Genomic DNA, 22,630 nt, shown 5'->3' with positions numbered 1-22,630 from the left:
TCTGGCATCCAGCGGCTGAGTAAGAAACGCTGCACCACGCCCAGCTAGATCCAAGGTGGTAGCCCCATCAGCGTGGTCGTCCTAGTGTTGGTTGGGACGTTAAACCGAACTGGCACGATGGCCCTCCGGCGAGACAGGAGTGTTGGCGTAGGCCCAATAAGCCACCCGTAAAAATCCCCATTGCGAATAACATAGGAGAAAATACGACTCGATACAAGCGGCAAAGATCCACGCGACGAAATAAGGACTACAATTGGAAACTTGGAACATGGAATTGCAAGTCACTAGGTTTCGCAGGATGTGACAAGATAATCTACGACGAACTACATCCCCGCAACTTCGACATCGTGGCGTTGCAGGAACTTTGTTGGACTGGACAGAAAATGTGGAAAAGCGGGCATCGAGCGGCTACCTTCTACCAAAGCTGTGGCACCACCAATGAACTGGGGAACAGGATTTATATTGTTGGGCAAGATGCGAAAACGTGTGATCGGGTGGCAGCCGATCAACGCAAGGATGTGCATGTTAAGAGTTAAGGGCCGTTTCTTCAACTGCAGCATCATCAACGTCCACTGCCCACACGAAGGGAGACCTGATGACGAGAAAGAAGCGTTCTGCGCGCAGTTAGAGCAAACATACGATGGTTGCTCGCCGCGTGACGGGAAAATTGTGTTCGGCGACATGAACGCGCAGGTAGGAAGGGAGGAAATGTACAGACCGGTATGTTCGCACATACCGCAGTGCGAATATAGATTCGGATCACTACTTAGTCGCTGTATGCATGCGCTCAAAACTTTCGACGTTATTGCCACGCGTCGAAGTCGAACACCGTGGCTCAATATCGAGCAACTGCGTAACGTAGAAGTGGCTCAAGATTACGCAGCAGTTAGCAATCACCCTACCAACGGATAAGCAGCTTGGCGCAGCTACACTTGAAGATGGCTGGAGGGACATCCGATCCACCATAGGTAGTACCTCGCCTGCAGCAATAGCCTTTGCGAATCCGAATCACAGAAACGACTGGTACGACGGCGAATGTCAACAGTTGAAAAACGAGCAGAATGCAGCATGGGCGAGGATGTTGCAACACCGTACAAGAGCGAATGAGCACGTTATAGACAGGTGCGAAACAAGCAGAACTCAGTCTTTCGGAGGAAGAAGCGCCAGCAGGAAGAACGAGATCACGAAGCGATGAAAAAGCTGTACCGCGCTAGGAACACACGGAAGTTCTACGAGAAGCTGAACACCTCGCGCAGAGGCTTCGTGCCACAAGCCGACATGTGTCGAGATAATCACGGGAATATTCTCACGAGCGAGCGAGAGGTGGCGGCAGCATTAAGCACCTCAATGACGACGTTGCAAGTACCGTAGGTGGCGTGGTAACAGATCTAGGAGTATGTGCACAGGACGAAAGACTTCCGGCCCCTGACCTCCAAGAGATTGTGGAGGAGGTTGGCCGGTTGAACAACAACAAAGCCGCTGGAGCAGATCAACTACCAAGCGAGCTTCTAAAATACGGTGGAGAAACACTGGTGAGAGCACTACACTGGGTCATTACCAAGATTTGGGAGGAGGAAGTGTTACCGGAGGAATGGATGGAAGGTATCGTGTGTCCCATCTAGAAAAAGGGCGACAAGTTTAATTGCGGGAACTATCGCGCGTTCACACTACTGACCGCTGCCTACAAGATACTCTCTCAAATTTTATGCCGCCGTCTATCACCGATTGCAAGAGAGTTCATGGGGCAATATCAGGCTGGATTTATAGGTGAACGCCCTACAACGGACCAGATGTTTGCCATCCGCCAGGTGTTGCAGAAATGCCGCGAATACAACGTGCCCACACATCACTTGTTCATCGATTTCAAATCGGCGTATGATCATACAATCGATCGAGACCAGTTTTGGAAGATTGTGCACGAATGCGGATTACCGGATAAACTAATACTATTGATCAAGGTGACGATTGATCGAGTGATGTGCGTAGTTCGAGTATCAGGGTCACTCTCGAGTCCCTTCGAATCTCGCAGAGGGTTACGGCAAGGTGATGATCTTTCGCGCTTGCTGTTCAACATTGCTTTGGAGGGTGTAATAAGGAGAGCGGGGATAAACACGAATGGAACGATTTTCACGATGTCCGTTCAGCTGCTTGGTTTCACCGATGAAATTGATATTATAGCTCTCAAATTTGAGATGATTGCGGAAACGGACATCTGACTAAAGAGTGAGGCCTGGCGAATCGGATTAGTCATTAATGTGTCGAAGACAAAGTACATGATAACAAAGGGATACAGAGAGGAATCACCGCGCTCGTCCCTCCGAATTTTTATCGACGGTGGAATTTGGATCGACTGTAGGATCAACTGTTTTCGGGTGGCTTTTCCAGTCTAACAGTTAATCAATACAAGTACTACTTGTTCATATCCGACGTTTCGGCCACTGGACTCGGCTTTCACCGTCCTTCGTATGTTGCAAGAAGCTTTGCGCTGAAATGTCCTACTTTTTAAAGTTACTTTTCCTTGTCTTGATTAACTGTTAGACTGGAAAAGCAACCCGAAAACAAATCGAGGCGGTTGAAGAATTCGTGTACTTGGGCTCACTGGTGACCGTCGACAACAATATTAGCAGAGAAATTCAGAGACGAATTGTGGCAGGAAATCGAACTAACTTTGGACTCCGCAGAACTCTAAGATCGAACAAAGTTTGCCGTCACATAAAGTTAACTATCTACAAAACGATGATTAGATCGATAATCCTCTATGGATACGAAGCATGAACTCTACGTGCAGAGGACCAACGCGCCCTTGCAGTTTTCGAACGGAAGGTGTTGCGTACCATCTACGACGGAATACAGATGGAAGGCGGGACTTGAAGAAGGCGAATAAACCACGAACTGTATCAGCTGCTGAGAGAACCAACCATCGTCCACACCGCGAAAGAGATGCGGCTCAAACAGCGTCTGCTCTCGCATCCAGCTGCTGAATAAGAAACGTTATAGATTTGAAAAATGGTTATTGGTTTCCGGGGGTTCAAGGGTGTTTCATGGGAACTTTTAGGGGAGTTTCAAGGGGTTATAAGAAGTTTCAGGTATTTTTCAGAGGTGTTTTAGCGGGTTCTACAGGACTCCAGGGGATTCCAGAGGATTCCATGATGTTTCAGATGGTCTTTAAGGAGCGTTTTAATGCGTTTCAAGGGGTTAAAGGCCGTATCAGGGATGTGCGTTTCCTGGAGCTTCAGGGGCTTTCAGGGAGTTCCAGGATGTTTCTGGTAGACTTGTAGGGGCGTTTCAGGGCGCTCCAAGCAATTACAGGATATTCCAGAAAACTTAATATGCGATTCAGGGGTATCAGGGGAATCTTTGATGTTTCAGGTGAGTTTTTAGGGAAGTTTCGGAACGTTTCAAGAGTTTACAGGATGTTTCAGGGTGGTGTCAGAGACTTGTTAGAGGAACCTACGGGACCCCCGAAAACGTCTTTTAAGCTTCTTGAAATGTCTCCGAAATCCCCATAAAACTCCCCGGGCTTTATGTAACACATCTGAAACTCTCCGAGACTCCCAAAACACCCATGTAACGCCTCTGTGATGTCTCTGAAACCTACAGAATGTCAACTAAATACCGTCAAAATCCCCCTGAAACTCCCTCGGACACATGTAACGCACCTCAAAACCCTTTCAAGCCCCTGAAAACGCCTATGTAACGTCTATTTAAATAGGCTAATAGGCCTCCAATTAGCCTAGAGGTAAGGTTTAGACGGCGGGTTCGATTCCCGTTCCGGTCGGGGAAATTTTCTCGACTTCATGGGCATAGAGTATCATTATGGTTGCCTCACAATATACAAATTCATGCAATGGCAGGCAAAGAAAGTCCTTCAGTTAATAACTGCGGAAGTGCTCAAAGGAAACTAAGTTGAAGAGTGATAGGCCAAGGTTTAGTTGGAACGTCGAGCCAGAAAGAATAAGAAGATGAAGAACGTCTATTAACGTCTTTGAAATCCGCCGAAAATCCTCTGAAGCTTCTTGAAATGTCTCCGAAATCCCCATAGAACCTCTTCGGACCCCATGAAAAGCACCTGAAACGCTTCGAAACCCCCGAAAACGTTTATGTTACGCCTCTGTAACCCATTGAAACGCCCCTCAACCACCCAATCCGCAGGAACATCCTAGAACCCTCTAAAAGCTCTGTTTTTTTTATCACGTTTACCGTGACTTGACTTTTTCACGCGTTTTTTCAAATGACGCGGTTTCTTTTAAGTGAACACCGTGCAAACCGCGTATAAAAACTTTTATGTACATGATTGCTGGCGGTCGACATCGGTTTGGCCGTAGTAGTGGTGCTAGGTGGTGAGAAGTATGATTTTGTGTACGATTTTTTTACCTTGGCTGGTGACGTATGAAATTGATGTTACCTGCGAGGTGAGAAGGCTGCATACGAGGTCAAAACTCGCGTTGTACAAGACTTTTATTCTTCCAGTCGTTTTATACGGCCACGAGTCGTATACGTTGATCGAAGAGCCTTTGGAACCTCTGGAACGTAAAAGGCTGCGAAAAATACTCAGCGGTTAACTAGCGGATGGCATCTGACGGCGTCGCATGAATTACGAATAGTATTTACCAGGCATATAAAGACATGGACACATTGAAACGGCATGCTGCGGTGGGCTGGGCACATAGCTTGTATGCCGAAGAAGTTGACAAGATGACATAATATTCAGCAGAGAACCAGGAAGGGGGTGTCGGTTTCGGGTAAAGTCGCTTTTGCAGTTGAGGAGGACCTAAGGACTCTAAATGTTCAGAGAAGGCGAAGGATGAGCAGCATTTAGTTGGAGTTCGCTGCACTCTACGGCAAACTCTGTATTCATAAGGTCGCCAAAGCATGAAGGGTAAAGCATGTCGTAAAAATGCCGGGTCACAACCCTGCAAATATTTCGTTCATAAGAGATCAACTACAGTGGACAAGGTGGACTGACCAGTTGAAAAATGATGTAGCACTTGGGCGCGGTTCCCGAGGTTGAAGTGGAGTTGCTGCAATGTCAATTGGCATTCTTCGAAGATAGTCGATGACATTGACCTTAAATAATAAATTTAGAGCGGATTTTTCGTGACTTTCTTATATGTACCTAGAGCAGATCTAGCCGCACAAGTTTTCCATATAGGTACCATATTTTCAGGTTCTGCTTCTGAAATGTACCGTCGTGCGGATGTCATTGGGCCAAAGCGGGGTGATGTTCGGCCACTATTCCGCACGTTTAGAAAACAACGGGAATGCATATTCTAAGATACCTTGCAGCTACCGTGGATTCTCTGACTTATATTGAATCCGTGGGATCAATGGACCAATGTTACTCTCTAGGCCCAATGTCACCCCGAACAGCGGTAATTGAATCTAGACATGTCGAAATGACATTTATAAATGAGCACTGTATGTAAGTAGTACATATGTTACATAGCTATGAAATATTTAACTGAACATACCAAAAATCAAATGCATCTGACGATTTGTTCCATTCGCGAGTGATGAAGTGCTATCATAATAAACACGCTATCATAATTCTCACCTTCATCCTTAATAAAACTTTCTCGTTATACCATGTCATAAGCACTACTGCAGATGTCGCTAGCATTCGCAACCGAAATGCCTTTGATAATTGTGGACCCATTTCCCACACCACCGCGGATCACCTTCTTCCCAAAGAAAGCTCCCACTGTCATCAAAGAGGGGTGTTCGCTCATGTAAATTTTACGAGTTCCCTTCCCACCTCGCCGCTGAATGGATGTTAGGCTAGGTACTCACCGTAATGGGTAGATTGAGATCGTGCGTTTCGTTGCCCCGCCAGATGGACGAGTCAGGTGAGACGGCCTGGATGTCGCAATCCAGTGTATTAATTTTCTCCTGCAACCGAGAGAGCGGTGTGATGGCCGGCCTTGCGATTAGATTTTCGCCACTTACGGACGGTGGTCCGGCGGATTTGGGCGGTGACGCGGGTTGCGGTTTGCGAAGGTTTGTGACCGTGGTGCTGTTGCTAGTCGTGACAGCAGCAGCAGCAGGTGTGTTGCGAGCGGATGCGGCGGCTTTGCTGTTGTCCTTGGTGAGTTTGGTGGTGGCAGCGATGATGGCCGAGGCTGCGGCGCCGAGGCTTTTTATCTTCTTCTGCTGGTCCTGAGGGTGGAGCGGACGGTTGATAGATGTGCTTTCGACGGCGATGGCGTGTGGTTTCGTGGTGCTGGACTGTGGGTTGGGGGAGTCCTCACGCGGGATAAAGTTTGTCTGCAGGAGTTGCTTTTTGATGTTGGAATCCTGGCGGGGAGGCGGAAGCGGCACATTCGTTGGGGTGACAGATTTCGGCGGTAGCTTTTTGGCGGTTACCGTTGATTGAACTTGGGCCGGTTTGGAGAGGGTTTTGGCGGTTAGGATGTCCCTTTCCGAAACAATGGCAGTGGTTTTCTTCGGTACGACCGGCGAATTGCGGTTGGGATGACGATGGTCGCTATCATTCATCATCTGGTGGTGTAGCTCGCTGTAGAGCTCTTTGCTGTTGTAGAACTTGGTTGTGGAAAATTCCGGTTTATCCTTTTTGCTGGCATCTTTGGGATCGTGGGCCGAGCCGCTGTTGTCGGTGTTGAATTTTGTATTGGCAAAATCAATCTTCTTCAGAGGAGCAGAGTTGAACGCGTTCAGCTTGGATGTGGTGGGATCGTTTTTCTTCACTCGCCTCGGAATGAACAAATTGCCGTAATTGGCTTTGACAATGTCACTGCCGCTGACAGGGATTGGGACTTCCTCCTGTGCGGATAGAGTGGTTGTTCCGGCTATTGGCGTAAGAGTAGGTGGCATTTGTGTGGATAATTGCTGCGACGATGAAAACGTCACCGAGGAAATGGCAATGGTAATAACTTCATCGTCCTTCTTCTTTGGTGTAGATTCCTCGTGAAATTCTTCCTCTGGTGGCTCGAAAGTTTTGTAACCTTTGAAATTCTCCTCGATTCTGCTAATTACTTCGTCGTTTTCCTCCAATTTCTCCGTGATGTTGTCAATGGAGGGTTTTCCTTCGTCGCTGGTGGAAGTTTCCGAGGTATCATCGATTAGTTCTATCTCAATCTTGGTCGTGGAAATATCACCATTATTATCTTGTCCTTTTTTGTCGCCCTCATTCCGGTCCTCGTCGGAGCTGTCAGTTTTGCTGTCAATTATTGGCAAAACTTCCGACGGTTTCATGATCGTTGATTCGAAAAGTTTCTCATTATCCTCGTTTCGCAAAATTGCTTTTTCTCGCAGCACTTTCTCCTGCGTTGCCTCCTCTCTTTGAACGGAATTTCCACCGCTAGACAGGGGTTTAAAGTCTTCCAGCTTCGAAGGATAAAAATCATCAATATTAATCTTACTGGGATAAATGGACTTGGGAGCAGCCATGATATCAGCTGGCATCAGCATATTCTCATTGTCGCTTTCGTGCAATCCATTATCGAATTCATCTGTTGTGATTTCCGCTATTTTGATTCTATACAGACCATTCTTCTTCTCGACTCGAATTTCATTAGAAAGATGCTGCTCTTCGTCCGATTCATCCATATTGATGGGTTTCTCTTTGGTAAGCTTTGTATTAACGGTAACCACAGTTTGTTCAGCGTCACTTGTCAGTTCCTGATTAAAGCTCTTTCCAGGCGTGCTTTCCACATGAGTGGCTTCACTGGTTCCAATAGTCGAAACTGTCTCCACGATAGTGGCTGTAGTTGCCTCGTCACCCAATGACTCGCTAGGGATATTCACTTCGGTGGTGGTGATGGCACTTTCATCGCTCTGCTGAGTTGCATTTTCCGGTTGGGTTGCATTCATAAGGACTGGCTCATCGCTGGACCGTTCAGTCCCAGTGCCCACTTCAACCGTGAACGACCGAATTCCGAAACTTATAACCGGAGTCTCACTTTCCAACTCAATATCCCCCTTCCCTGATGCACCAGTGCTCACCTCCATCGCTGTACCAGTCGTCAATCCTTCCAGCATCTGCGTGGGGCCACTCGTGACAACGACACTTGACGACTCACCGGGCGCTGTGGAAGACGGTATTTCCGACACCTCCGGTTCCATCTTCGTTGCACCCTCGTCACCACTTATCTCTGCATCAGCCTCACTGGTGCTGCCAACCACGGTTTCCGCCGTCGACGTCGTCGTCGTTATCGCCGTTGCCGTGGCGGACATATCTGAGTAAACACCCAACACCACCGAGCAAATCACTAGAAACAACAACCAAACGTAACAACTCTTCAAGCGCGCCATTTTGCTCCTCTCGCTGTCGTCTTAGAGATCTTCTTCGTTCTTCGCCGGTACACTCACTCAAACACTTGAATAATTTCCCAACCGAATTTTCATCAAACAACAACCAGCCACCGACGACCACCGCTTTCAGCGGAACCTAGTTTGGTTTTCCCTTTCGCGCACAAATTCCCACGAAATTAATTTGTTTTCTTCGGAATGTTTTCCCGGGGCTTTCCACTCGGTTTTCTTCTGTTTATCACTAACGATGTTCACGGATGAAAGATAAACTGCTCTGCGATGCGAACTGGGTCTCAGCTGGGACAGAAGCGCCGTTGCTTGTTCGGGACACGTGCTTGTCCGGGTGATGGGGCGTTCGGGGATCTGAAAATTTGCGGTTGAGAAATGGGAACGTTAGAAGATTTAATTCAACAATCGAAAAGAATAATAAGATTCATTAAAGTTATTTGAAAGCGATTAACAATCTTAAAATGAGAAAGTTACCTGTCCAAAATTGTGGTTCGAATAATGCCTTCCTTCGTATTACCAAAGTTAACGATACAATAAAAGACCAATTTGATAAATTTGTAAAATTCATTTGTTATAAAGCGTATTTTCCTTTATGATTCGTAATTGAAATCACTCTATTTCCATTAAAACATACACATACCTTTATAAAGGTATACAGTTTTGGATCGTTTTAGAACTACCAGATGTGTCCACCGAACATAATATCCGCCGAAGGAACCTGCATAAAACTGTATTCTGGAGTTCAAATCAGTCATTTTTCGCGGCATCAGATATTGACGTGTTATGATGGACATTTCAAGGGTTTAAAAAGGCAATTCAGGGGGTCTCAGGTGCCTTTAAATGTTGCTAGACGGGGTTTCATGGGAGTTTCAAGGCATTTCAGAGAGCTTGAGGGGGTTTCAGGAACGTTTCAAGGGCGATCCTAAAAGCGTTTGATAGCATCTCAGGGACATTTCAAGGAGGTTTCAGGTGCATTTTAGATGGTTTATTAAAGATGGTCCATTAAAAGCGTTCCAAGTAGTTTCGAGACTTTTTCAAATTAATTATGATACTTTCAGAAGCGTTACAATAGGATTATTGATGTTTCAAGGGTGGTTCTAAGCGTTTCAGGTCAGGGTGGTTTCAGGGGGATTTCGGGAATACCCTTAAATCCAAAGGGATTCAGGGGCATTTAAAGCGTAATGCTTTCGAAACCCGCTGAGGATCCTTTGAAACATACTGTTTCCGTGAAACAGTCGTTTTGATTCCCCAAGACTGCAGCGCCGATAGAAGTAGTTAATACCTCTCACATCAATCGCACTTTATTAAGGGGTCGTACACAAATTATGTCATGCTTTTAGGGGGGAGGGGGGGGGGTTGCAGAACGTGACGACCCTTACAAAAATATTGAGGTCCCATACAAAAAGTGTGACATAGGGTGGAGGGGGGGTTGAAAAAGGTCGATTTTTGCGTGACATAATTTGTGTATCACCCCTAAGTACCGTTAACCATGGTCTGAAACATCCTGTGTCTCGGAAATCCCCTCAGACCCCATGTAACGCACCTGAGACGCTCCGAAACTCCCGAAAACGTCTGCCTAACGCCCCTGAGACCCCCGGCAGTTCCCTTGAAACCCTTCAGATGTTTATGAGATCCCCATAAGCGCATCTGAGACCTTTTGATACCCCATTCGATAGAACCCCCTTGAAACGCCCCTGTGACTTCGTGCTGGAATCCCTGAAATCCCCTGCAACGCACCTAAGACCCACTAAAACTCCCCTAGAGCCCCCTGGGACCCCTTGAAGCGCCCCTGAGGCCCCAGGAACCCTCCTGAGATCCTCTTGAAACGCCCCTAAGGCGCCCCAACCTCCGCTTGAAAGGCCCTCTGAAAGCATCTTGAGACCCTTTGAGAGTTCTGAATAGCTCTCCCTCTTTTTATGGGTTACGTACAAAAGGATAAATTACGAAAGGCTGAAATAACAAAAGCCTGAAACACAAAAGGCTGAAATTACACAAGGCTGTATGCATCAAAAGGCTGAAATAACATAAGGCTGAAATAGTGGTTCTACTAGTTTTCAAACGCACCAGCTTAAAGATTAACCTTATTACTAACAACTCAGAGAAACAGACGTATCACTCCAATTGGGAATAATTACATGCATTCATTGATTTTACGATCCATTACAAAATTTGCTTGTTGGTCGATTGCCCAGCCGTGGCACTCGCATTGGTTTTACTTCAGTTTGACGATTTACCGTCCCTTAGTTCATGGTTGGCCGTTTTGGAGGAACATGTTTCAGTTTCTATGTTCTGAATCAGAAAGTTTTACGACTGGTTATGAGGGTTATGTACAAAAGGCTGAATTACGAAAGGCTAAAATAACAAAAGGCTGAAACACGAAAGGCTGAATTCATCAAAAGGCTGAAATAACATAAAGCTGAAATAGTGATTCGATTACTTTTCTAACGCACAAGCCTAAAGGCTGACCTCAACACTAACAACTTAGACAAACAAATCACTCCAATTGGGAATAATCACATACCTTAATTGATTTTACGATCTATTTGAAAATTTTCTTGTTGGTTGATTACCCAGTCGTGGCACTCGCACTTGTTTTGTTTGAGCTTGACGATTGACCGTCCTACCGTCTCTACCCAAGAAACAAAACTAGCTGAATAACAGTTTCTTAAGCTATAGTTTGCTTAAGAGTGTTTTGTTCCACTCTTGTAAAGCAAAAATGTTTGTTGGGTAGTTCATGGTTGGCCAAGCTAAGCCAATTTTGGAATCGGAACGTTTTACGACTGGCCATAATGCTATGGATTATTGAACTCCTACATTATTAAGACAGTATTTTTCAAATAAATAGCACATACATATTTCAAAAAAGGAAAATCTCTGATGATATTGTTTTAGTAGCCTTTATGACAACAATCTCCAAAACAACATGACTCGAAAGAATGGCTCATGTTTAAAGAAGGATAAATTAACGATATAAATATCATAAATTCCATTTTATGTTCCTTGGTATGCCTTTTCTCTATAAGCTCAGTTTCGGAACTAGGGCCCATTCTGAGGGTTACGCGTACGATTCGCGTTCGAAACAAAAACTTTTCATTATGAAAGTGTTCTTGACTCCATATAGCATTGAGTATCTTAGTACCTGCTACACCATAAGCCAAAGCTGAGAAGCAGGCTCTATCTCAGTTCGGGCGTTACTCCAAGAAAGAAAGAAGTTTTACAACTTATATATGCATTTTCGTTTTTTCAGCCTTTTCAATTTTCAGCCTTTTGTAATATTAGCCTTATGTTACACTTTCTTGATTTCAGCCTTTCGTATTCAGCCTTTTGTACATTCAGCCTTTTGAAATTCAGCCTTATGTTATAATCCCCTTTTTATGCAAGGCATAACATTAGGTGCAAACATTAAAAGTGCATACCTATAAATAACCATTTAAAACTCATTTTTTTTATTTTTACCTAAATATTTTCAACTTCTGAAATCCATTAAACATGTTTTAGATGGCGAATTTTTTTTTTGTTCGCAATTTTGATCATTTCGGGTTTTCATTTTAATAATTTTTATTTCTGAACATTTCTTACATTTTTGTATTTTTTATGGAAGCCTATTTAAGATATCGATTTTTCAGGACAAAACATTTTGCGGTTTTATGATTATTGTTGCAATATATTTTTGAAAATATTTCCAAGAGAAATTTTAATTTCCGTGTGACTTTGAATTAAAATATTTTAGAGTGTTTTCTAGTCCGTTAAACTTTTTTCACAATGATGACATGACTGGGGAAAAATCTAAAATATGAGAATTGTTGCGACTCAATGTAAAAGAAACAAACCCAGTCAACACACAATCGCATATGATGTTGAATAGGATGCAAAAGTGGAGGCGATATACGCACACTTTACACGAGACTAAATGGCAGCATGTACGCATATGGCCTCCACTTTAGCATCCTATTCAACATCATATAAGACTTTGTATTAGCTGGGAAAGACCTGAAAGGTGACCAAAATACCAATTTTTCAATGATGTTTCATATTGCTTTAAATACACCAAAATCATGTTGAGTTATACAACATAACAACCCTGAATATCTGCCAAAATATAAAGAATTACTGATGGGACTTCTTCAGAAATTTTTCATGTGGTTCGTCTACAGATTTTCCCAAGGCTTCCTTCAAGAATTCCTCTTGAAGTTTACCCAAGAACTCCTCTAGGTTTACCACAAGAAACTCTTGCTGCAAACAGTCGAATCCAAAATATTCCTCCATAGATTTCTCTAAAGATTCCTTTTGAAGTTTTTCTTGGAATACCAGTTCCTGATCGAGTTTATTCAGAAATTCCTACTATCATTTCTTCAGAAACTCTTGCTGAGATTTCTCGAGCATTTTTAACTATGATCGCACTAATAATTGCCCTTGGGAGTTGTTAAAGGGTTTCATATATTCAGGGTGATCAAAAAACTTTGCTAGACAACACCCCAGCTAGCAATCGCAAACCGCAAACAAGCATGCATGCTGAATTGTTGCTTTATAATAGTAATGATAGTTGATCTAAAATATTGCAGTACGCATTACTGTACAAATGCTTCTTCAGTTGAAAAAGTAGACAATGTTCAATCTTGCGTATCGATATAAACAATGATAAATTGAAACACTTATCATGCGTTAAATAAGATTTTTATTCGGCTTGCAGTAATTCCTTGACAAAACAAGACCTATTTCTGCTTCTTTTTAAGCTCATGTAAAATTTAGCACATGTATCTGTATAACGTAGGGCCCATATAGCCGAGGCGGTAAACGCACGGGTATTCAGCATGACCATGCTGAGGGTGACGGGTTCGATTCCCGGTCGGTCCAGGATCTTTTCGTAAAGGAAATTTCCTTGACTTCCTTGGGCATAAAGTATCTTCGTGCCTGCCACACGATATACGCATGCAAAATGGTCTTTGGCAGAGGAAGCTCTCAGTTAATAACTGTGGAAGTGCTCGTAGAACACTAAGCTGAGATGCAGGCTTTGTCCCAATGAGGACGTTACGCCAAGAAGAGAGAGAGAGAGATCTGTATAACGTGTTTTTCACAAGCGGTTTCGTTTCATCACACTTCGACTCAGAGTACGGGATGAAAAATGCGTGTTTTTACTGAACAGCAGTTGAATTAATGTGTTGTTCAGATGTTAATCATAATGTTCTTGGGCGGTATTTTCGACTGGATGTCACCTGGGATCTTTAATTGTAATAAGACTGCCGAGCCATTACAATTAAAAATCATAATGTTCTGTGCTAATTCACCACTGCTGAATAGGAGTCAAAGTGTTATCATTATTAAACCATGGGAAGTTTATGTTTTGATTTGCGCGCTTCAGTTCATCATCTCTTCACGGAGAAACGAAAGTACTCAAAAGTGAGTTCATTCAAACTTGGAGGTTGCGTGCGGAAAGCCAATTTTGAGTTGATGGAGTCGATGTTGAGGTAGGTAGTTTGCATTTAGGCGTATACGACCAAAGAACCTGGAGTCGAAGTTCTTTTTACTCAACCGTCAGTTAAAATTACTCAACTTTCGGTACTATGTTAGCTACTCAATTTTGGCTTCCCGCATCGAACCCATAAAGTTGCGATGTTTTGCTATTCACTCTTTGACAACAATAAAGGTAGTAAATATGCAAAAAAGAACTCAAAAGTGAGTTTAAAAAAACTCGGGTTCTCTTGTTTTTCAGCTTTGGATAGGGCAGATAGGAAGGCATGCTGCTGGCAATGGACGGGTCTCGAGTACAAATCTTGATTTTAAGGTAATAAATTTTTATTATTTCCAATAGTTGTTCACTGCATAAGTGCCAACATAAACACTCGTGGAAATTGTTTTTTTTTTTGCATTTTATATATTTTTAATATTTTTTGCTAAAGCTGAATAACAGGTTTACAATATTGTTGTAGAACGATTCAACAACAAACAGTTCAGTTGGTACACAACACTATGCTTTATAGTTTCTCCAAATGTGTATGAACAAACCCCGAACAAAGGTTGCGCCTGAAAATTATTCAAATGTTATACAGCATCATACTGAATTAATTCGCCGTGAAGGTGCTTGTAAAATAAGTGATTGTTAGTTGAGAAATTCTCAATTATATGAAGATTGGAGCATTAGAACGAAAGTTACAGCCCATATGGTATGGCCCAATAGGATTTATTGTTCTTCGTCGGTCGGTTGGCTTGTGAAGCAAGCTGACTGGTGATCATTCGTTCTCACTTGCTGCGGCGAGTTTGAAAATGATGGAAATGAGTAAAGCCTGTATCCGCAATATTCGGACATAGAAACACAGCTGTATTTCTGCAATAGATACATTAAAATTGCTCAAATTTTGTCTAATAACATCTTAAGATGTGTTCATTTCACCTACAAAATTTCATGTGAATCGGTGCAGTACTTTTTGTTGTAGCATCGAAAGAGTAAAATGTGCGTCATTGAATTTTGTACAGCCCCAAGTTTTGCTTGTCAGCGCTGTAACTTTAGAATTTGGCAAAGGAAATGGCTGAAATTTTGAACACAAGCCTCTCAATCTACATTTGTTGCATGGGCAAAATTTCAAAAAAATCGATGCACTATAAACAATTTTATAGTCGAAACATGTTTTGGGACTGAACGTGATTTTTGCCTCTCAGACAGCAATTAGTCAGCACCCTTTATTGTTTCGATTGTACTATTGAAAGTACTATACCAATAATCATCAAGTTTCGCAGGCATAATATAAACATAATAAAGTAGCTTCTGTGAAAACATCATGAAAATTGGCAGAAAAATTCAAAAGTTATGAATAGGCAAACATCGCACATGAAAAACACGAACAATTTTCACTAACACTCACCCCTATCAACACCAGTAGCTTTCAAACCAATTGGTCAAAGTTGATGAAATTTTGCAAGAAAGTGTCTCTATAAGTATCATAACTGCTAACGAAAATTCATAATTATCATCACAGAACTTTGAACTGTAGCGTAAAAGAACCATCTACTATGCGAATGAAAATTGGTCATGATTGTACAAAATGCTTAAAACCACGTCTGTTTGTTTTTCATCCACAGTCAAAAGTAATGCATAGATTTTTATCAAATTTGGCACCAATAATAAACATACACCAAAGAGTTCTCAGTCAATTATTTGGCCAATTTTACCGATTCATTACAGAACTACTGACGTACTTCTGTGTCCCGATTATTGCGGATACAGGCTTTATACTTGGAAACCAAGTATACTCATTGCCGTATACAACGACGAAGAGAAACATTTAGAGAGCCACCTCGCTGCTGGATTATCGTTACTCACGCTCAGTAATAAACTTAATTGCTCATGCTGCCACTTGGTTGTAAAGCATGTTAGCCAATGAAGGCATATACCACACTAGCGCCATACAGCGGTGGAAACACGTACAAACATTTAACCTATTCAATACTATAAGTCATCTGAGCAACGCTTCCGAAGACCGCAACTTGATAGAAGCTATAGATTTCGAGATATAGTGTCTACTTACAGGTGATGCAATACTTTTCATGGTGCTGCAATATTTAATTGGGCAATACCAGATGAAGCGATGCTATATTTATGGTGGGTAGTATATCTACCTCTCTGGGTTGGAAAGCGCCGGTCAAAGAGGAGAAAACATTGCATCGTTTGACACTTTATTTTTGCAAGCACTAATTGCTGCAAGCACTGAATCAAAATTCAACCATCGCACAACAATAATGACAATGTCTCTACCTGAATTTGTTGCGACAATTTACCCAATGCTTCATATGTTTGTCCCCACTTGAACAGAATGGGACAAAGACCGTACACCAGGGGACTGTTATGGTCTTCATGTTTTCTTACCCCGCATTAAAATTATGCTGCTGTGTTGAAAGATAGGTTGTCAGCTTGAGCCCTACGCTTGAGCCGCTGTTATGCTGACTACGAAAACATTGCATTGGTGGGATAGGGATGCCAATTCCTTGCCTACACCACGAGTTTAAAGATTTTTAAGCTTTGCATTGCGATTTTCGAGGGGTAATTTGGAGCCGGTAAACCCTACAACGCTGTTGAAGATCTACCATCGAATAGTTTCGATTTTGATTAGTAATAATCGACCATTTACGAGCTGAAAAGTACGCAACAAATTCAGCTACTGTTTTGTCTGCAACAAAAATTTTCGAGATCGTCTGTTACCGGTTGAGATAAAGAGTAATCGCCGCGCCTATTTTGTTGCTTTTTTCGTACCTCTCTTGACCGACAATTCCTTTCACTGGCTGCAAGTGATTGACTATCAAGAACTGAGATTATTATAGTTTCCATATTTTTCAAAAAAAAAATTAAGCTTCCCATGAAACAGTAAAAAATGCATTTTAATAAAATAGTGGTTTAGGAACGATAACTTGAAGAATAATTCTTTGAAAACAATGTCTTGAAAATAATTCAAAACTAGATAGCCACACCAAGTAACATTTTAAGTTTTGTTCTGCTCTATAAGAGATCTTCATGACCAATTTTATAAAACTTGCAATAAAACTGATTTATACAGCAAAACCCCTTGATAACCTCTTTAAGAGCATCTTCTGACTAAGTGGACCACTCTCGAAGAGGTTTTGCAAACCACAATAAGAGTAGCAATAAAACTGTTTTAAAACTTATTTGAATTTTTTTCCATTCACGAAAACATGATCGTTGATGTTTTTTTTTTCAATAAAAACTATGACACGTCAAGATCCAAAAAGTTCCTTCGATGGCACGTAAAGTTCAAGAGCACACATCATTCGTAAGTAGAAAGCGATCATTTCAAAGTAATATTTTAGTAGTTATTGTGGTGGTGGTACCGTGAATATTGGGGTTGCAGAAACATAAAATTAATGCGCTTCGAGAATAGTAAATATTTCCATCTTGGAATGAAATAAATCAGTTTCTTAATTTAGCAAAACTTTCTCGAATCGCAAGAAAACTCAGCTGAAAGAGTTTACACTAAAGTTTTTTTTTACGATGGTAATGGTACCGCGTAAAAAAAACCGCGTAAAAAACCGCGTTATTTCAAAAAACGTCGTAAGGGGTCGTACACAAATTACGTCACGCTTTTAGGGGGGAGGGGGGTTTTGCAGAACGTGACGACCCTTACAGAAAATATTGAGGTCCCACACAAAAAGTATGACATAGGGGGGAGGGGCAGGGGGGGGGGGGTTAGAAAAAGTTAGAAAAGGTCGATTTTTGCGTGACATAATTTGTGTATCACCCCTAAAAAAACCTCGTAATTTCAAAAACCGTCGTAAAAAACCGCGTTATTTCAAAAAACGTCGTGAAAAAAAGTCAAGTCACGTTAGATGTAATCCTAACTATTTTGCGCGTGTTTAAAAAAAAAAACTCGTTTTTTTACGATGGGTTTTGAAATAACGTTTTTTTACGACGTTTTTCGAAATAACGCGGAACCGCGTAAAAAAACTTCTGTGTATTTATGTGAGCATGTTATGGAAACTGCGGCAAACTATCAGTTCATTGGTTATTTGAGCGAAATTAACTATTTTCCATTCACGTAAACTAATTCTTCAAAATGGCGATGACCAAAATTAGCGAAAATAAAACGAAAGCAAGTTTACTTTTATGATGACCGCAATAAACCTAGCAGTGTCGTAGTTTCTGCTTTTCCACCAACAGTCGTTACTTATCGAATGGATCGCCATCTTTTGAGAGATTGAACAGTTTTATTGTGGTAATGATGAATGCCAGATGGTTTACATATAGGAGAGTTTTGTTTACTCTTAAAATCTGGCTTTATGAATATCTTAAAGTATACTATAAAACATTTCACCAATGGTTTCCATAAAGGTAGTCATAAAACTGTGAGTTTTGATTATTGCTGTGATAAAACCCTAATAAAAATCAACAAAACCAATCAGCGATGGAATTGTAACTTGGGACGTGGTTTTTGTACAGCCCCAAGGGCCCAAGACACTCCACAGATGATCAGATTGTAGAACAAACAGGTATTGTGCAACTTTTAAGTAAAATGAAGAAAAAAAGCGCGAAAGATTACTGAAAAGTCTTTGTTCTGCTTTGTGCTGTGAACAGAAAAAAAATCAAATCAAGTTAACCCTTCAGCGCGCGCCGTTGTTAAAAGTGCAACACAGCCAAAAAACCTCGCTAGTCGTATGCAGCGCGAGCGCGATGCAGTTTTAGGATCGTACAGGCGTGCGTCCTGAAAGGGTGAGTCATTTGTTGGATATCGTTTTCGGACCTCTCTAGAGAAACGCCCTTTATTGACCGTGTCGCATTTCTTGAAGCTGTGGTATTTTAATTAAATAATGCGCACTAGCTCATTAAGGGTTAGCATTCAGAATTTAGTCTTTTTCGGATCAATTTATTCAATAAGTGAAATAAATTCAACAATAATATTCCAAGTACGAAAGAAACAATTTCTGCCATAGATAAATGACACAGAATAAAAGGTAGATAAAATGTACGCTTCCACATACCCTGCTGATGACAGTTGAAATGAATTCGCCAGTGCTTATCAAATTTTCCACTCCAAAAAGCCCCAAAGTGATGATAATTTATTTTTCATTTCCCACATTCTTCATAAGCGAAGAACTGTCCACCACAGGAAAGCACCCACCGCGGCGGACACCGGGTTTTCCTTCCGCATCGGGATGACGGACTACGCCAACTCGCCCCAAAGTCGTTAATTTCCGCCATAAATTTTCGTCACCAGTAAGGTACGCGCGATTCCTCTCCACCGCATCTGCTGCTCCCGAGTTGTTGGTTAGAAGGATTTATGTGGAAAGTGCTCTTGCTCGTGCAAAACCCGATGTGAAATTCAGTGTCTCCGTGGCTGCTGGCTGGCTGGTGCGGTGACAGTCAATTAGACTAAGCCGCACACATAGCATAGGTAGGTAGCGCACGTATCCTTGGCCACATCCACGCCATTCCGAGAACTGAATCATCAAACAACGACGACGACGACGAGCACGGCTTAGGGGCAAAATCAGCAGCACCAGCAATGTATCATCGTTGTCGTGTGATGCTTTCAGACTAGTGTTATTATGTGTCCCTCAGCTGCTGCTAGCTGCTTGTGACACAAATCTTCACTGAACAATGGCAGTATCAAAGCATTGAAACTGAGGAGAAATATGTTCTATTTTTGGTGATAACGGATATTATAGTGAAATGGCCAAGATAATTGAGTCCCTATCTCGTTGTGAAACAGTTTTTTTTTGTTGAAAATAAACAATTTTAATTATATGTAGATGCGGCACGTTGAAAAATATAAATTTTTATGCAACGCTACCGGGACTTCCTCTCCGCGGCCACTTAATCGCTGTAAGGGTCAATCTCGACCGCAGGGCACCGGTATGACCTACGAAGCCGACTTCGAACCCCTGGACCACCTCTTGTACTCCATCTGGTCTAGCCATTCTCCGAGTCCACGCGCCACCTCCTCTGTAGCTCCCAGAAGATATGGGTGATAGCCGTTGAAACGGCATTCCAGCTAATCTCATCCCTACACATTCTCTGGACCAAGTTGTCCGGAGTTGTGTCCTCCCAGCATGTGGCAAGCATGCGGTCACGCATTGTGCGAAAACGCGGGCACACGAACAAAACGTGTTCCGCCGTTTCCTCTAAACCATTGCACACTGGGCATTCGGGAGAATCCGCATGCCCGAAACGATGTAGATACTGTCGAAAGCAACCATGACCTGTAAAGACCTGTGTCAGGTGGAATGTAACTTCCCCATGGCGCCTTTAAATCCAACTATCTACACTCGGTATCAACCTATGGGTCCACCTTCCTTTGGTGGATCTGTCCCACACGCGCTGCCATTTGACCGTAGAGGTCATCCTGGCAGTCCTGCGTATGCCTCTTGTGCCGCGCATTTCGAAGCACTCCATGTCCTCACTGATAAGGATGCTGATAGGCACCATACCAGTAATGACGCAGAGAGCGTCGTGTGACACGGTACGGTACGTGTTCGCAACCCTCAGACACATAAGCCTGTAAATACTTTCCAGCTTTCGTCGGTAGCATTCAGTACTTAGCGCATTGCCCAACGCCGGCCCGCCATACCTTAGTATGGACGTAGCGACACTAGCCAGAAGCTTGTGCTTACTGGCGTACATCGCAGAGTATTGGACATCATCCGGGACAGTGCCGCAATAGCAGTGGAAGCTCTTTTACAGGCATAATCAACGTGGCCACCGAAGGTGAGCTTATCGTCGATCATGACGCCCAAGTGTTTGACGAAGCGCTTTGACAGGATAGTGCACTCGCTTACACGGATCTCCGCCTGCTGCTCCGGCTTCCGGTTGTTAACAACCATCACTTCAGTCTTGTGGTGAGCCAGCTCCAGTTTCCTGGACCGCCACGGTGGGACGAATGGCCAAAAACGTGAACTTTTTTCAGTAGCGTCTTTAAACGTGATTTTATCGGCATGGTGTCTTCGGATGAAAATTTTATAAAAATAGGGCGCGTTGAATGGCGTTTAGTTTTAGTTCGCAACTTTGCCACAGGCGGCGCTGTAAAATCCAACTTTTTTGTTTTACGTTTTTTCAAATGGTGTCTTCGGCAAAGTTGTAGATATGCTCAATACAAATATCTTTGCCGAAGACACCAACCCTCTATCTCTACATTGCTTCAAGATACAGACGTATTTTATGAATGACCCCCCAAAAATCGTTTTATTCATATATTTCGAAAACGCGCAGTTTTAGAAAGTTGCAATGTTCTACAAAGTTGTGTAAAATGTCAAAAAAAACAACTTTGTAGAAGTGAATAGGGTTCTAAAATGGCAATAGGGTTAGTTATGGCTATTTTTTAGTTAAAAATAGCCGTTTTTCAAGGCTCAATAACTATCTTGGATGCAAATTGAAAAAATACTGCATAGTTGAGAAAATGGATACGCAAATGACTTCAGGTTTTATGGACTTGCTGTTTGTTCGGTTACTATACGTGCTGAAAAAGAATATGTATATTTCTGGCGTTCGTTTTGAATAGGTCGTATGTAGACTGTGGTTCCTACCCTGATTCGACCTATTCAAATCGAAAGCCAGATTTACATTTATGTTTTGAACACACGAATAAAATTTGCTTGCTGGTGAGATCACTTAGATGCATATGACCATCTGGTTTAGCTCACTTCTATTCAGTGTTTTTTTGAATAATATGATAATAACTCGATAATAATTGATTTTTATAGGCGCAATAAAGCATACAATTATGCGAATAGTTAATATTTATCACTTTACAGAAGATAATGTGGTTCTAAATGACATACAAAAACTGATATTATTGTTTTAGCGTCAAAAATAGGCTCTAGTAAGATTAAGAACCCCTGCTAAGGATACTCGAGGATACAACCGAAAACATCAGGATATTCAACTAATAATAATACATATTGAACCTAGTGGGGTTTGATTTGCATCCATTTGCATCCAAGATAGTTCTCTCTCTCTCTTCTTGGCGTAACGTCCTCACTGGGACAAAGCCTGCTTCTCAGCTTAGTGTTCTATGAGCACTTCCACAGTTATTAACTGAGAGCTTCCTCTGCCAATGACCATTTTGCATGTGTATATCGTGTGGCAGGCACGAAGATACTCTATACCCAAGGAAGTCAAGGAAATTTCCTTTACGAAAAGATCCTGGACCGACCGGGAATCGAACCCGTCACCCTCAGCATGGTCATGCTGAATACCCGTGCGTTTACCGCCTCGGCTATATGGGCCCTTCCAAGATAGTTATTGAGCCTTGAAAAACGGCTATTTTTAACTAAAAAATAGCCATAACTAACCCTATTGCCATTTTAGAACCCTATTCACTTCTACAAAGTTGTTTCTTTTGACATTTTACACAACTTTGTAGAACATTGCAACTTTCTAAAACTGCGCGTTTTCGAAATATATGAATAAAACGATTTTTGGGGGGTCATTCATAAAATACGTCTGTATCTTGAAGCAATGTAGAGATAGAGGGTTGGTGTCTTCGGCAAAGATATTTGTATTGAGCATATCTACAACTTTGCCGAAGACACCATATTGAAAAAACGTAAAACAAAAAAGTTGGATTTTACAGCGCCGCCTGTGGCAAAGTTGCGAACTAAAACTAAACGCCATTCGACGCGCCTTATTTTTATAAAATTTTCATCCGAAGACACAATGCCGATAAAATCACGTTTAAAGACGCTACTGAAAAAAGTTCACGTTTTTGGCCATTCGTCCCACTGTGCCACGCCTCCACAACCTTGATCGAATGGTCGGTAGTCATCTTCACCTCCTCGATCGTTTCACCGTAGGCTTCGACCGCCCAAGCAACACACATGGATACAAAACTGTGACGGCAGCGTATGTAAGGGTTGC

At 42.4% G+C, this 22,630-nt stretch overlaps 1 protein-coding gene across 3 annotated transcripts in view; it reads right to left on the bottom strand.

Moving 5' to 3' along the window:
• The window catches only part of LOC109401076 (uncharacterized), a 632,275-nt gene that overhangs the window by 423,408 nt on the left and 186,237 nt on the right, over positions 1 to 22,630 (bottom strand). For all 3 annotated transcript variants that reach the window (XM_062851342.1, XM_062851340.1, XM_062851341.1), the window contains exon 2: positions 5,791 to 8,631. In XM_062851342.1, the coding sequence (XP_062707326.1) occupies positions 5,791 to 8,271 (2,481 nt within the window). In that variant the 5' untranslated portion in view covers positions 8,272 to 8,631. The remainder of the gene's footprint in view (positions 1 to 5,790; positions 8,632 to 22,630) is intronic.

This window comes from Aedes albopictus, chromosome 2 (genome assembly GCF_035046485.1).
Source record: "Aedes albopictus strain Foshan chromosome 2, AalbF5, whole genome shotgun sequence".
Taxonomy (NCBI): domain Eukaryota; kingdom Metazoa; phylum Arthropoda; class Insecta; order Diptera; family Culicidae; genus Aedes; species Aedes albopictus.
The sequence above is the reverse complement of the archived record's forward strand: the minus strand, read 5'-3'. Positions and strand labels throughout refer to the sequence as shown.